Source organism: Protopterus annectens, chromosome 4.part1, assembly GCF_019279795.1.
Source record: "Protopterus annectens isolate FY-2018-M chromosome 4.part1, PAN1.0, whole genome shotgun sequence".
In the NCBI taxonomy this organism is placed as follows: Eukaryota; Metazoa; Chordata; order Ceratodontiformes; family Protopteridae; genus Protopterus; species Protopterus annectens.
Genome location: NC_056734.1, coordinates 285,318,186 through 285,335,045, shown reverse-complemented (window position 1 = coordinate 285,335,045; position 16,860 = coordinate 285,318,186). Strand labels below are relative to the sequence as shown.

General features: G+C 41.8%; 1 protein-coding gene across 1 annotated transcript in view; it reads left to right on the top strand.

The window, feature by feature from the left end:
* The window catches only part of SPATA16 (spermatogenesis associated 16), a 2,543,770-nt gene that overhangs the window by 2,268,987 nt on the left and 257,923 nt on the right, over positions 1-16,860 (top strand). Inside the window, exon 9 of the mRNA XM_044070135.1 lies at positions 4,462-4,626. Within this exon, the coding sequence (XP_043926070.1) occupies positions 4,462-4,626 (165 nt within the window). The remainder of the gene's footprint in view (positions 1-4,461; positions 4,627-16,860) is intronic.

Sequence of the window (16,860 nt, the reverse complement as noted above, 5' to 3'; positions counted from 1 at the left end):
CCTCTCCCTCCATCTCCTGGCCTTTGAAGACTCTTTGGTGGAATGGATAAGGTGGGAGGTTGGCAAAATGGTTAAGGTGTTTACCTTGCAGATACAAGGTGCAGGGTTTGATTCTCACATGGGGTAATTGTCTAGGCTGAAAATAGCCCACAAGGGCAGTTAGCTTAGTATTAATCTATGAAAGTACTTATCTCTTATGGTAATATTTAAGACATAGCAGATATGGCTTCCATTAAGGCTTCTTTATCTGTCACTCTATATCTAATCTGCAAACTTGATCTGAGGTAATTGGGAGAGGGGGATTATGGGTCGAGGTGAAGCTCGAGAGATTTTTGGTCAGCACGAGCTGTAGTAATGGCCAAGTCAGTTCTGATATTGGAGCCGAACCCGTATGTCAAGGATAAATGAAAATGGACAACACAGATGGAACTTTATGGTAAGTACATAACTTCTTTTTAATACCCCTTTCGATGCCTCCTCTTTGTTTGGGCTATTGGTGAAAGATACTCTTACCTACAGTGAACAGGAAGGAAAGAACCTGTGTGCCTTGGGAATCAAGTTTTCTACCCCACAGAAGACTTTTTCTAGGAACCAGTGAGGAGGGGAGAAAACCTGGTTCTGGAAATCTCAAGGGCCATTTCAGGACTTGCTCGGGGACACTTCCTTCAGAGGCAGAGGAGGAGGTTTCAGTGATAGACCGCCTAGAGGCAGAGGGGAGGGGGTCTACAGAACCTGGGCATCAGAGATTCTTTGTCTGACAGGCTTTATCAGCACTCCTGAAGTGCTGCCCAACTGTTCATCTCTGGAGGCAGTTGAGGGTCATCTTTCCCTGCACCTATATGCCTGGACAAACATTACAAACAGCACTTGGGTGCTGAACATAATATCCAGAGGTTATTACATTCCCTTTTCTCTTCCACCTCTGAGGTGCAGGAGGAAACTCCCTGATGTTCCATCCAGTCAGAGGGAGTACGCAACTCAAGAATTTCAAAACCTGCTACAAAAAAGAGTCATCCAGGAGGTCTCGACTGAACAAATAGGATTTGGAACTTACTCCCACTTCTTTTTGGTGCCAAAGAAAACAGGGGACCTAAGACCAATTCTGGATCTCAGCAATCTGAATCACTGTGCAAAATAGTCAGAGTTCCAAATGGTTACAGTTCAGTCCATCCTGTCTCTTCAGTGCAAGGACAATTGGATGCACTCTATAGATCTCCAGGATGCATACTATCACATCAAAATAGACAGGCACTCCAGGAGACACTTGCGCTTTCAGCTGGAAGCCAGTAACTTCCAATTCACAGCACTGCCCTTTGGGCTCACCACTGCCCCTCAGGTGTTCACCAAATGCATTGTAGTCATGGCAGCTCACCTGAGGCTCAAATTACTCCAAGTGTTTCCCTATCTAGACGATTGGCTCCTTACTACCCCAACAAGGCATCAACTTTTACAAAACAGGGATTACTTGCTTCAGATCTCCAACTCCCTAGGCATTACAATAAATCTGGCCAAACTGAACCTGACTCCTATACAAAATCTAGAATTCATAGGAACTCAGCCGAACACAATGAATCAAGTGGCTTCATTACCTTTTCACAGTATTACATCATTGTGAAATCAGGTATGGGACTTACTGTCTTGTCTGTCCTCTCCAGCAAAACTAGTGTTGCAAGCTCAGGGATCATTGTCAGCTGCCATTATTCTAGTTCCTCTAGCAAGACTCTTCATGCGAGTCCTCCAATGGACCTTGGCGGTTTAGTGGTCTATTCTTTACCAACCTCTGCTGTTCCCATCAAGCTCACTCAATTTGCAAATGTCATATTCAAAGGTGGATACAGTCAGACAACCTGTTTTTGGGCATACCATTCCCTGTTCCCCCCAGTAGCCACAGTGACCATGGACGCTTCCCAACTGGGGTGGGGTGGGGGGCATTTCAAGGGAAAGATGGTCTAAAGCACTTGGTTCTTCTTGGAGACCAAACTGCATATCAGTGTCCCAGACAGGAGAGCAAGTCCTTCTAACATTGCAAACCTTTCAGGAAGTTCTCCCTCTGGAGACTGTTGCAGTCCATACGGACAAGATGTCAGTAGTTTGATACATCGACAAACAAGGAGGAACCTGTTCATAACCATTTTGTAGAGAGGCCATCAGGGTCTGGGAATGGGCGATCTCTTCAGATGGCTTTCTTGCTGCAACGCATATACTAGGGAAAACCAACACACTGGTGGATAGACTGAGCAGGTCCATTCTGATTCCGCATGAGTGGTCCCTCAACCAATCAGTAGTGAACATGATTTTCAACCATTGGGGCCAGCTTTGTTGCGAATGCTTTGCCTCTCCCCTCAAGAACAAGTGCAGCAAGTATTTTGCTCTGATCCTCCCTCAATGGGAGTCACCGAGGGATGCTGTGATCCACGACTGGCCCCTAGATCTCCTCTATGCTTGTCCCCCTCTACCATTGATCCCAAAGTTTCTACAGAAAGCAAGCAGGCTGAAGATCTCAGTCATACTCATTGCCCCCTTTTGGCCTCGTCAGGTATGGTTCCCCTTCCCCTGGTTTCACCTCAAAAATTGGATACTGGAGCCCAATCAAGACCTCCTACCTCAGCCCTCAGAATTCCAGCATCCCAATCTCCACACCCTCAAGCTGACCGCATGGTTTCTCCAGTTCCAGTGATAGTAAGATGGTCCAGGCTTGCTTCCCCAGTCCAGGACATTATTTTGGCCTCCCAGAAGGCCTCCACTAAGAAAGTTTAAGAAGCAAATGGAAAAGATTCTCTATATGGGCTTCCAAAGAGAATATTGATCCCTTTTCAGTGCCTGCGTCAGCCATCCTCCTTTTCCTCAGTACTCTTTTAAAAGAAGGAGCAAGTTTTTCTACTATTAAACAAGTTTTTCTTCTGTTAAACTCAAGCTAGCAGCCATAAATAAATACCTTTCTCTGTCATCTTACAGGTTATGTAAAGCTTTTATGAAGAGAATCTTCCTCCTTAGACCGCCCATTAAAGATCCCTCTCCACCTTGGGACCTTACAGTTGTCCTTCAGGAGTTAACTCAGAAACCCTTTAAACCGGCAAGCAAATGTGATATGAAGTTTCTTTCCTGGACAACAATTCTTTTGGTGGTTATCACTTCAGTAAAATGAATTTCTGAGCTTCAAAATTATTGGTTAGGCTTCCTTACATTATTTTCCATAAAGATCAGGTGTCTCTACAAACCAAGCCTTCCTTTATGCCTAAAGTGGCCATGGAGACTAACATTAATCATTCCATGCAGTTGCCAGTTTCTTTCTGAACTTAACCAATAAGGATGAATATATGCTGCACCTTCTTGATGTTCATAGAGAACTGTGTTTCTGTCTTTGCAGAATGAAACAGTACAGGAAAACTAAGCAGCTAGTTGTGTCCTTCTCCCCTAACCGCCTAGGTCAAGCAGTTTCTAAAATTACCTTGGCTAAATGGATTACTGATTGTATTTCATTGATTTACTCTTAAAATGATTTGGAATTGCCTCGTTCTGCTAGAGCTCACTCCACCAGATCTATGGCTACATCATCTGTTTTTTCGTCTAGAATGTCAGCCTATGATATCTGCACTGCAGAAACTTGGTTGAAGAATCATACCTTTGTTATGCATTACAAATTGGACTTTGTCTCCAGAAGCAGGGCTTCCTTTGGCTTGACAGTGCTCTGGCATATCCATCCTTGATGGCCTCCCAAGAATCACATAGCTGGGGACTCTGGCCCATCAGCGCGGAAGAATGAAAATGAAAACATCAGATTTAAAAGTTAAATTCTTATCATAACTTGGCATCTGTGTTGCCCATTTTCATTCTTCCTTAACTTCCCTCTCAGCCATCCCCCAGCTTTGTCACTCCTAGAAGGATCTTTGGAAGATTTTGGAACACACATGTCCCAGGTTTGGGCCTTAGTCCTTCTTCTATCATTCCTATTATCCAGTGAGCAGTAAGGCAGCAAACTTGATCTGAGGAGTTGGGGATGGTGTACAGCATTACGGGTAAAGGGAAGAGCTCAGGATTTGGATCCAAGTCTGAAAAATGTGGCCAAATCGGATCCAAGGATCAGATCCGTAACCTATCAGTGAGGAAGAATGAAAATGGACAACACAGATGCCAAGCAATGGTAAGAACATAACTTTTAATTTTAGACATTTTATTACTGTTTCTTAATCCTGTAACATTTAAGTGTTTTCATTTTTTATTTTTACAAATAACAAGGAAATGAAGTCAGTCCTCTACCTTAATGCTGGGAACAGCTATCTCCTCGTATCTCTGTTGTAGTTTTTGTACTCATTTATTCTGTGACTCACTTTGTGACAGACAGTGTTCTTGGATGTGAGGTTGGATTTACCAGAGTCATTGGTGATCTTTGTCATTAAACACTGTATATTATCAGACATCTCTGCAGAATATTTGACTTGATTTAGTTTTATGTCACATTAGGTGGGTCCCTCAGTCTGTTCGGGTACAATTCTGAAGTTGCAATATGCAAGTTTTCTCAGCCAATTAAAGCATGTTCAGGAACTCTCTGAAGTCATTAATCAAGCAATGGCTGAAATAGCAACCATTCCATATCTACTGGATATCAGTCAAAAGGATGCTGATCTAGTAAGTACTTTGCATTTTTTTAACCTAAATAAATAGCATTTCAAGAAAGAGAAATATTGTTTTTTACTTTATCAACAGTCATTTTGAATTGCTGCATTAAATATTGTTTAGCTAATCTGGCATCCCCTCAACTTTAAATTAAATTACATTAAACTGGCACACACTGAACACTTCAGACATGATCACAAATGCTAATACTGCACTCCAGCCTACATCTCTCACTAAATCAGCTGTCCAGCATTTTACAGAATATCACAATGTTGTCTCATATTTTTGCCTTATTCTTCATTACTTTAAACAGTAAGGATTATTATCAGTCAGTAATGCCAGACATTAGAGTTTCATACTATTTTCTTTTTATGTGAGTTAGAGTAATATTTAAAAATTACCACTGATTTTGGCCCTTTATTCTTTAGCAAAGACATGTGAGTTAGAGTAATATTTAAAAATTACCACTGATTTTGGCCCTTTATTCTTCAGCAAAGACATTGAGGAGTATGTTCCCCGTGTCCAAACCCCTGACAGCTTGAGGAGAAAAAAATGCAGTATCGGTGCTGTACTCCCTCCCATACCTCTAAAATGTCCACAATTTTTGCAGAATGTCCATGACTTTCTTTTAATTTTTGCCCTGTCCTCTTTTGTTAAATTACTGAGGATTATATTCAGTCAGTAATGTCAATCAGAATTTCATACTTAGGGTTGCCACCTTTCGTTGTGACTAAAACTGGAGTAAGGCCACACCCCCTGCATCACCCATAACTCCACCCATTTCCAACCCCTCTCCCGCCCATGTCCCCATATTTTGTGATGCCACCATGACATCAGTTGATGGGGAACACCCACTTTTTCTGTTCCTGATGCTTGCTTTCAGCCAATTTACTATGCTTTTCTGTAAAAAAGCCTAGTAATTCAGCCGTTGTAACAAACTCTGGTATTCTGTTTCCATTTTGAAACAGAATACTAGAGTTTGCAGTGTTTTCCAGACTACCGGAGAATCTATTTGATTTCCGGATAGTCTGGAAAAAAAAAGAGAGGTGGCAACCCTATTCATACTTCATACGTATGCTTCTGTTAAACATTCCCCAACTGCTTGAGGAGCAAAAAAAAAGGTTTTTGTTCTTTTCATTGGAGAACAGTTTAAAAAGCCACATGCTGAGGGCTCAGCAAATGCAGTATCTACAGTTAGGCATTAGTAAACAAATGCCAGTACTGTAATTTGTACCACTGATACCAGCCAGTCACATTCTCTGACAGCTTGAGGCCAAAGTGGCCACTCCTTTCTCCCTACCCTAGTTATGCCTCTGGTTTAGGGCTTCTTCGGTGAGGGTCATTATAGCAATAGTGTATTATATATGGGTTTGCCAATCTTATGTGCTCGTCTTTCCTCATCAGAGATGTCATCAGCTGTGCTTATGTTTATGTAAAGGCCCACAGTGTTGACAGCAAAAACATCAACCCCAAAATGTCAAGAGTGGAAATGTTGACAGTCAGCTACCCATGTGCGAGTAAAATCCTCGCTGCATGCAACTAAAAAAAAAAGTCAAAAATAACATTTTTGCAAGGAGCAAGCCCCCTTGCACCACCCATGTGGAGGATTGTGCACCCCACATCCCTGCTAATTGTATATACAAACTCTGAGATCGCACAGTCCCCGGGGAAAGAAGTATTCTGCCACCCGAGGATTGTCAGTGTATCACACCTGTCAACTATCTGCATATGTCAACCTTTTATGGTCAATCAGTCATCCGTAGACATTGTGGTGAGTCAACATAATGCAGTGGAACCATATTTATCTATATACGCACACATATATGTGTGTGTGTGTGTGTGTGTGTATATATATATATATATATATATATATATATATATATATATATGTGTGTGTGTGTGTGTGTGTGTGTGTGTATATGTATATATATATATATATATATATATATATATATATATATATATATATATATATATATATATATATATATATATATATGTATATAACTATATATGTGTAAGTAGAATTGCTAGGAACCCTCCTCATTTCTTATCACCACTCTCAGCGCTGTTTTCTCCACAAGTAGCTGAGGAGTAGCTGGTCAGTTTGTAACTGCCTGAACCCATCTGGTCAAGATCAAAGACAATATGCTTAGCCTGATAGCAGTTACTGTTTGTGTAAGACTGCTGTACACTTCAGTGGGAAATCTGCCCTTTCCCCACAGTTTTGCAGCTATAGAGTTAGTTTGCATAAGTTGTTTGTAGGTCACTGTTTCAGTTGCATAAAGCTATATGAGATTTATCCTGCCAAGGGTATTAAGCATCAAACCAATGTACTAAAGCTTTTGGGTGCCTTCCTTCTTTATCATATGTCTGCTAAAGCATGAGAGTATATTGGTATAAACAGAATGTATGAGGATGAAATTTCAGAACTGTCTTACATTTGAAGCATTTAGTCAGAAGTCTCATCTCCTCATAGTCCCCAGTGTCAGTGGTCGGCTTGCGACTAAAGTTTTATGGGCAGATAAGTACTCTGTTGGGGACCTGCCTTAATTGTTTCACTGAAAAGTTTAGTGGAATTGAGTCTTACGTTTGTTAGAAGGAGGAAATATTTACGTGGTAGGCAAATATATTTCAAGGACTCCCATGTGGCCTGTGTTTTCTGCCTATTAGAAAGTCAGGATATATGTTCTTGTGACATTTGTTTGACTGTCACACCAAAAACAGTTCACAGTAGACTTATTAGATCTGATGTTGCCATTTTCATTCATTTCTCAACCGTTGGGCTCAGATCTGATCCTAGGATCTGACTCGGCTGTTTCTTCCAGATCATAGAACACTTGAACTCTCAAGCGCCTCCCTTTACCTATAATGCCTTAGTTACCTAGCATTTGGATGTAGATCATGAATTCTCAAGTTGTTGGATTTTCTGATGCCTTCAATCCCTCAAATGTCTGTGAGTTTAATCTCCATTATTAGTCTTTTACCTATTCCCTTATTATACTTATTTTTCTTGTGTCCCTTGAACCCTTATTTTATTATATAAGCTTCACTTTCTTTCCATACTCTTCGAGTGCATATATATTACCATTGTTGGTGTTCTCTTTCTCCATTTGTACTTAGCAGTACTCTCTGTTACCACCATTAGTATTTCCTTCTCTTTTCCTTTCTCCAACTATTGTAAAAAAAAAAAATCTTTCTTTCTGTTATTTTTTCTTTAATTGCAGTACTTATTTAAAAATGTCAGATAAGCCATCATAATTTAAAAAGTGTGTGGCTTGTGGCCACAAAATTCCAAACTCTGACACAAATTCTGAATGTGTTTATTGTTTAGGACTGAGACATCTAGATACTGATTGTGACATTTGTAAGGGATTCAACTCCCGTGCTCTAATTGACAGGAAAAATAAGTTAATCCTTAGGGATTTACTTCTTTCAAAATTTTTACCAACGGCAATTGGGGCTCAAACCTCCAGAAGACTAGATAAAATGGCTGATTCCTTTTCCAAGGAATCTTGTAAGAGGTCAACAGAACACCCTTTGGCTTCAACTTTGGCACAGTCCTCAGAGCCGTGTCTTAAGCAAACAGACAAGTCAGATCTGAATGTATTGCATCTGAAGTTAACATCTGACAAAACACCTCGGACTCATTCTTCTCAGTTATTATCAGAACTGATTATATCTAGGCTTCCTTTGTCCTTTTTGGAGCAGTCTCCCTGTCACCATGTAAGACCTTCGTCCACTACTTCTTTCCTTCAGTGTTCCAAAAGCCTATCCGAGACAGATGTAGATAGGATGATGAGGAAGTTCCTCAGGACTCAAATATACACATGGGTGTCCTTTCAGCTTCGGCCCCATTGGGTCTAAAGAACCACCTAGAACTACTCTTCTGATCATAGCTCCTTCTCCGATTTGTGCTGCGGTTTTGGAGCCATCAGATCCAAAAGCCTTGGCGTCATCTTTTAACTCCAGTGTTGTCTCTCAGCTGTTCAGCTCAGAGCGAAGTTGTCAGAGACGTCTCTTCCCCTAGGAGCATTAGTGTTAGATAGCTCAGCTGCGACTCCCTCCTCAAGTGGTTTGTATGTGGGACAGCAGGAGCTGACAGCCCACAAGCCTGCCTTGTAGGATATGTTGGTTTCTGCTTCTCCCAGGCACTCCAGTTTCGAGGTAGTGGAGAACACTTTTTGTATACCTGGAGTTCAGTCAACTCTGTCCTCCTCAGTTCCGACTTCCAAATCCTATTCAGTTTTGCATCAAGAGTCTCAGTCATCCATTCCACTGGGACATCCAGCCCAAACCAGTCTCCAGGCCACCCGGCAGGGTATTGTTATCTCTTCCGATACCTCCCCTGAGCACCCCATTGAGGAGGTCCCCCTGAAGAGAAAGTGCTGATTCCCTTTCCAGAAAGAGGCACTTTAACTCTCTACAAGAGTCTGTCACTGAGGACACTGCTTTTGATGAAGGGGAGTGGTCTCCCAGATCACTACCTGATGATGTCTCATTTGGAGACATCTTAGAACTCCTAAAACAAAGAGGTGGCTGGTCCCTCAATAACCCTACCTAAGAGGAATCAGTATTTCTGGAGGCCTTGGGTCTGGCCCGTGTACCTGCTGGGTTACTCTGCTCACCATTGAGCTCATAGATTTAGTGTCTTGATAGGCATGGAATGAACCAGGCACAGCTGAGCCAGTTCCTAAACCAACAGACAGAATCCTGGCACCACCTAAAGCTAGACCACACTGGAGTAAAGGAGTACCCATTGCTGCCATATTCATAGTGGTGGCCACTAAAAAGGAACTGGAAGAGCAAAGTTCTCCTGGCTAACCCCCTAACACGGAGTCTAAGGTACTGAACAGGTTTGGGAAGTGTGTTTGTCCTTCAGTGACCATTGCCCTTAGGTTGCTAAATTATTTGACACATTTCATGAGACTTCAGAGAGATTTAATCAAAGAGCTTTCCAAATCTGTCTCTGGGACCATTTCCCCCTGAGGTGGACAGTACTATTTCCATGCAGTTAGCTACCCTACAGTCTATTTCAAATTCCTTCATGAGGCTTATCTCTCATGGTGCTGGAGGTACCTCATGGGCATAGGGTTCAGTAATTTCTATTAGGAGACATGCCTAGATGTGCTTATGTGATTTTGTGGAACCCCTAAAATCTTCTTTCGACAATGCTCCTTTTGATAGATCCTCATTGTTTGGCCCCAAAGTGAAAGGCATGTTCTCTAGATGTGAGCAGGAAGGGAAAACCCTGTCTTGTTGTGGGTGTACATTTTTGACTTCTCAACAGGCCTTTCCTAGGAAGCAATCAGGTGGAAGAAAAATGTGGTTCAAGAAATTCCAGAGCCCCTATTAAGATCAACATGGAGACAGTTCCTCCAGGGGCAGAAGGGAAAATTCAAATGGAAGATGGCATTCCCACAGCAGAAGTGGTCCGCACGCATAATCAGAGATCTAGGGATACCTTCTCTGACAGATCCTATCAGCGCTCCTGAAAGGAGGCCTGATTGTCCATTCCTGGATGCAGTCTGGGGTCATGTATCCCTGCACCAGAGAGCCTGGTTAGAAATTACAAAAGATTCATGGGAGTGGAGTATAATTTCCAGAGGTTATATCATACCATTTTCCCATCCACCCCCATTAGTTTCAAAGAAAATCCTCGATGTTCCATCCAGTCAGAGGGAAACAGCAGCACTAGAAATAAACAAGCTGCTGGAAAAAAAAAAAAGAGTCATGCTCGAGGCCCTCCAGAACAGAGAGAGTTCACAACTTATTCAAGATTCTTTTTAATGCCAAAAAAGACAGGGGACTGGAGACCAAGCTTGAATCTCAGTAAACTAAATCAATCAGTTTAGCATACAAAGTTTCATATGGTCATGGATCAGTCCATTCTGCCGTTTCTGCACAAGGATGACTGGATGTGCTTGATAGATCTTCAGGATGTGTACTGTCACATCAAAATGAACAGATGTGTACTGTCACATCAAAATGAACAGATGACCCAGAACATATCTACGCTTACAACTAGGAGCCAGTCATTACCAATTCAGAGTACTGCCCTTTGGTCTCACAGCACCCAGGGTGTTTATCAATTGCTTGGCAGCAGTTGCAGCTCACCTAAGACTACAGGGATTCCAAGTGCTTCCATACCTGAACAACTGGTCCCTGACCGCTTCAACCAGGCATCAACTAATTCAAGCACAGAACTACTTAGTCCGGCTGTGTTCTCATGTGGAGATATCCACAGCAAATCTCACCTTGGTCCAATTCAAACTCTGGAATTCATCGGTGCTGTTTTCAATAGTCACTCAAGTAGCTTCTCTCCCTTAGTCTCAAATTCAAACAATTCAATTCCTGATCAAAAAGATCATTCAGACCTTTTCTGTTTCAACCCATCTGAAAGTCCAAGCATTGGGATCCATATCAGAGGCTATCACTCTTGTACCGCCTGCCAGATGCCATATGAGAATCCTCCAATGGACACTCGCAACTCAATGGTCTGTTCTCCAACAGCTGTTATTCAGGCCAATCAAGATATCTCAAGCGTGCATGTATTACCTTCTTTGGTGGATCCACTCCAGTCAAATACACAAAGGCCGTCCCTTTGCTCTTCCTCAGCTCAAAGCTACAATGATCATGGGCGCTTCTCAGATCGAGTGGTGGGAGCCATTACTTTGGAAGGACAATCCAAAGTATATGGTCACCCCAAGTGGCCAACTCACATATAAATGTCCTGGAAATGAGAGCTGTCCTCCTGGCACTGCAGGCCCTTCAAGACACTCTCCCAAATGGGACTATAGTGATTCAGATGGACAATATGTCTGTGGTCTGGTACATAACAAGCAAGGTAGAGCCAGATCTTAGACTTTGTTGAAAAGCTATGAGAGTATGGCAGTGGGTGACTTCCTCCAATCTCTTTCTGATAGCAGTGCACATCCAGGGAAGTCCAACATGATTGCAGACAACTTCCATACTGATGCCTTATGAGTGGTCTCTCAATTTCAGGATCATGGAGATGATTTTTACTTTGATGGGGCCAACCATGCTGCCATCCCTTTGCTTCTCCCCTCAACAAGTACAGCAAGCTCTTATTTATTTATTTATTTATTTATTTATTGTATTTGTTTACCAGGAAAGTGCACTGGGCCTTAAATGAGCCCATTTTCAGTGGAGGCCCGGGGAGAAAATCTCCACATATCATTTCATACAATGAAAACTATACATAAACAACATGGTATATAAGGTAGAGGTAGCACATTAAAATAAAGTAATAGCACATAGAACAATTTGGTGTTAACGTTACATAAATTAATAAAACAATGAAAAATTGTTTAAAATCATGGTACTAGTGTAGGAGTAGAAGTTTTAAATATTAAGTAATATTATTAGCAGAGAGAGGAAATTATCTTAAAGGGTAAATGAATGAAGCAGGAGGCTTAAAGTAAGGATAGCACAGGCTAAAGTGACCGCAAAGGAGTTGATATAGTAGACAGAAGGGGAAGAAAGACTAGTTATAGAGTGAGGAGGAGTAGGATCCAGAGAGGTGTCAGGTTTTAGGTGTTTTTGGAGTGCAGGTGCATATCCAATGTGAGGAAAGATGAAGTTTAAGGGATTTTTTAAAAGCAGTGGGACTATTGATAGTTCTAAGTGAAGGAGGGAGATCATTCCTTAGCTTGGAGACAGTAAAAGAATACAGAATTTGACCAGCTGAGAGCTTAGGTTTATCAGTGTTTAAAAGCATTTTGTTTTCTGACCTTAGGTGTCGATTAGGATGGTAAATGGTCAGAATGGTGGAGAGGGTTGGGCAGGCTGCTGGGTAGTAAATAAGTTTATGGGCAGTAGTTAGTTGTAGTAGGTATCTGAGGTGATGGGGGAATTCAAGCCAGTTTAGTTGATGTAGTGCAGAACAGTGATGTGTGGAGAATTTAGCATTTGTAGCAAATTTCTCAACTTTATTGTAGCATGAATTGAGTTTAGTTTTCAGAGATGACTGAATATTGGTTAGAATGGGGGTATCATATAAGAGTGTTGAAAGCAGGAATGATGAGGCAAGAGCCTTTTTTTGTAGAGAAGCTAAGAAGGTAGTTGTGCCTATAAAGGGTTCCTAGTTTTTGATGTTGTTATGGATATGAAGGTCAAAGGTTAAGGTGTCATCAATGTTGACACCAAGTAATTTGGTGTTGGGAACGATTATAGTAATAATATTATTTTGGGAATGAACAGAGAAGTCAGACTTGTCAATTGGGCTGGATTTTTGGGGGGTAAATATTAACAGTTTAATTTTATTGCGGTTAAGGGCAAGATGGTTCTGTGACATCTAGGATTCAGTTGCGGTGAAAGCTGTTTGGGTAAGATGCTGTAATGCAGAGGCAGATTTAGAAGAGCAGATAATAGTAGTATCATCTGCATATTGTATTACAGTACTGTGGGTAAGAGATGTGTGGAAGTCATTGATGAATATACTAAATAATGGGGACCCAGTATGGAACCCTGGGGTACCTTTGTATTGGTGTTGGTTAAAGGTGAGGAGCAATGTTGCCAAATTGTAGATTGTTGCCTGTTTCTGAGATAGTTAGAAAACCAACGAAGGGTGGAGGGATTGGTGCCGAGGTTAGAGAGTTTAGTAAGCAGAAGTGAGTGGGAAACTGTGTCAAATGCCTTTGATAGATTGAGAAAGACTACAGAGACTATGGATCCATCATCTCTAGGTCTGCTAACTGTGTCCAGGAAGGAAATGAGGGCAGCTTTAGTGCTATGCCTTGGCCTGAAGCCATGTTGAGTAGGGGAAAGGAGGTGGTGTTTCACCATGTGACTAAGGAGCTGAGTGTGAATGCACTTCTCGAGTGTTTTTGAGATGGGGAGAGAATAGTGATAGGCCAAAAGTTAGAGATATCAGAGTAAGTGCCACCTTTCTGAAGTGGGAGAATGTATGCCTTTTTCCAGATATCAGGAATATATTATTCCTGAATGGCCCTATTGAGGAGAATTCTGATGGGGTAAGCAATGGGGAGGCTGAAGTTGTAAGAATTCTGCAGGTAGATTATCTGAGGCATTGGTACATGGTTTTAGTTTATGAAGGAGATTTTGTATGGTTGAGATAGATATGGGAGAGAGTAATAAAGTGGTTAATGTAGTAGTTAGGGTATGTATTATTGTAGGGTTTGGTTGGTTTAGGTTGGTGAATGGGAAGGTGGTAGTAAGTTTAGCAATAGTGTCAATGAAATAAGTGTTGAAGAGAGAGGCTAACTCACAGGGTGTTTTTTGTGGGTCTGGGTAAGGATTATGGGGAGTCCACGATGGAGTAAGGAGTTGATTGCTCCCCAAACTTTTTTGGGGGTTGTGGTTATGTTGGTTTTGGAGGGTTTGGAAGTATTCTTTCTTGTTTTTAAGTACTAATCATTTTGCCTGATTGCAAAGTTATTTATATTGCATGAGGTTGGGAGGAGTTTTGTTTTTTAACCAGGCTTTCCAGGCTTTATCTCTAGAGGACATAATTTGTTTTGTGGACTTGGCAAGCCAGTTAGCATGTTTTGTCTTGACTCTTTTTAGCCAGAGAGGGGAAAGAGTATTCAGGATACTTAGAAATGTAGAATTGAAGAATTCAACAGCTTCATTAAGAGGGAGGGATTTTGGTGGTTCCAGTTAGTGTTGTGTAAAATATCATTAAAGGTAATTGGGGAGAACTGGGACAGATCTTGGGTACATCTATATTGGTGTACGTTTGCTAAAATGGTGGGCTTACGTATTATGAATGCTGATGAGTGGTCATTTATACTGTCTGCTAGTGTACCTCTTCTTACTGTCAGGTCTGGTAATATCTTCATGGAACTTATAAACAAAGACATTGGTAACCTCCAAACTCTAGACCCCACCCAGTTTGGCTTTGTGAAAGGCAGATCATGCCTCCTGAACCTGATTGACTTCTTTGAGGCAATCACCAAAGCCGAAGACGAGGGTAAGGTGGTTCACACAGCGTATCCTGACCTCGCCAAGGCTTTCAACACCATCCCCCATTCTGGAATTATAGATAAACTCACTAAGTTTGGTATAAATCCGTATGTCACAAGATGGGTTGCCAACTGGCTCACTGACAGAATCCACACTGTAAATGTTGCAGACTTCAAATCTGACTTCAAACCAGTGACAAGTGGAGTACCACAGTATTCAGTCCTGGGTCCTCTCCTGTTTGGTATCTACTTCTCTGAAGTACATGCTAATACAGAAGGTCTCTGGCTAACATAGTTTGCAGATGACTGCAAACTGGGAACCATAGTCAAGTCCCCAAACGATGTTGACATCCTACAGAAAGGCCTTACTGACACAGATCCCTGGTGTCAGAGCCATGGCCTCAAGCTCAGTGCCAAAAATTGCATTGTTATCCCCTTTGATAAAAACTCTATACCCACGAACTACCACTTAGGCGCCAGTCTACTTAACGCAGAATGTGTGATAAGAGACCTTGGAACCCAGGTGGACAGTAGTCTCTCCTTTGATAATCACATCGCCATAGTAGTCAGGAAATCCTTCTACATGGTACACCTCATCATGAAAGGGTTCTTATCCAGGAAAAAAGAGGTCATTGTTCCCCTCTACTCGTCAGTCATTAGACCCATTATAGAGTACAATGCCCCTTTTGTAATGTACCTCACAAGACATCTGCAACAGCTGGAAAGGCCGCAGAAGTACCTCACAAGAGGATTACCGGCCTCAAACAGATGCCCTACGCTGACCGTCTCAAAAAACTCCAGCTTTACCCCTGTAGCATATCACCTACTCTAAGGTGATCTCTGGCTAACATACAATGCTATGTCAACCCAAAGCTGTTGGACATGCTACACCTAAAGAAATCCCAACCCCTCCGAGCTACACACTCTAGGGACCTAAACCTTGTCACCACAATAAACAGAACATGCTGGAGGGATAGATTCCTGTCTCAGAGAATTCCCATACTCTGGAACAAACTACCCATCTATGTCAAGCAGAGTTCCTCATTAGCACTCTTCAAGAAAAATCTTGATGAGTGGATGGGAGATAGGAAATTCACCCAGGGGATCACTTCTTTGGCTCTTCTCGACAGGGGCACAGGAGAATAGCTTTCTTGGGTGGCAAAAGCCAGGGAACCTTGCTGGCTAGGCTTACTTAGGCCCTTGGGCCGATAGCCTAGTACCTCCCTATGAACCTATGAAATAAGCTGAGTAAAGATGTGAAGGTCGATGTCTAAGGAGGGGTTGTTATTGGAGATGTCTAACCAGTTAATATTAACGTTGCCTAGGATGATTGTTTCATTCTTTATGTTGGTGGTTGTCCAGGCAAGAATGTCTTAAAGAATGGGAATATTGTTGCCTGAGGGAATGTATAGGACTATGATTCAAAGGCTTTTGTAGTCATTTAGTTTGAAGTAGGTGATAAGTAACTCTGCAATGGAGAAAGAGGGAATGAGCTTTGCGTATGGAATGACTGTGAAGGTACTTGGATGTAATAAGGCGGTGCCTCTACCTTTTTTGTGGAGTCTATCTGTTCTAAGGCAGGAGTAGTTTGAGGGGAGAAATTCAGAATCTTTTATATATGGTTTTAGCCAAGTCTCGGTTATGGCTGTAAAGTCTTGGTTATATAAACTTAACCAGGCATGTAGAAGGGAGGTTTTGTTTATTATACTTTGAATGTTGATGGTGGTGAAATTGAGGGATTTTGTGGAATTAGGGGCTTTATGTGAGGCAGGAGAAGGACCAGGGTTAGGGTGAATGTCACCACAGTGGAGTAGACTAAGATGAATGGGAAAAGGATTTGGATGGAGCTTCTTTTTAAGGTCTCTAGTATGGACAAGGTTACTAGGAATATTATCCTGTGGAGAGAGAATTGGTTTCTTTTCTAGTATTATATCAGTGGCATAGAGAGTAGAGCAGATTGCAGAGTAGCTGGAGGGGAGGACAGTGTAGGTAGATGTTGTTGATGTGGGTTTGGGAGGTATATAAGTTGGGTGAAGTGATGATAGTTGTAGAAGGAGATAGAGGTAAATAGTAAAAATGAGGAGAAAGATGTGTATGAAAGGCATAATGGTGAGGAGTAGAGTATAATAAGTGAATATGTGAGGTGGAGCTTATAAAATAGTGGAGAGGATGTGACAGTGAAGTAAGGTGGGAGCAATTGAAGTAGTAATAGTGAGGGAGGGGTAGAAAGGTTTTTTTTATAAAGGTAGGAAAGGAGGTGGGAATAGACTAAGGAAGAGTTGTGAAAATAAGAATTATA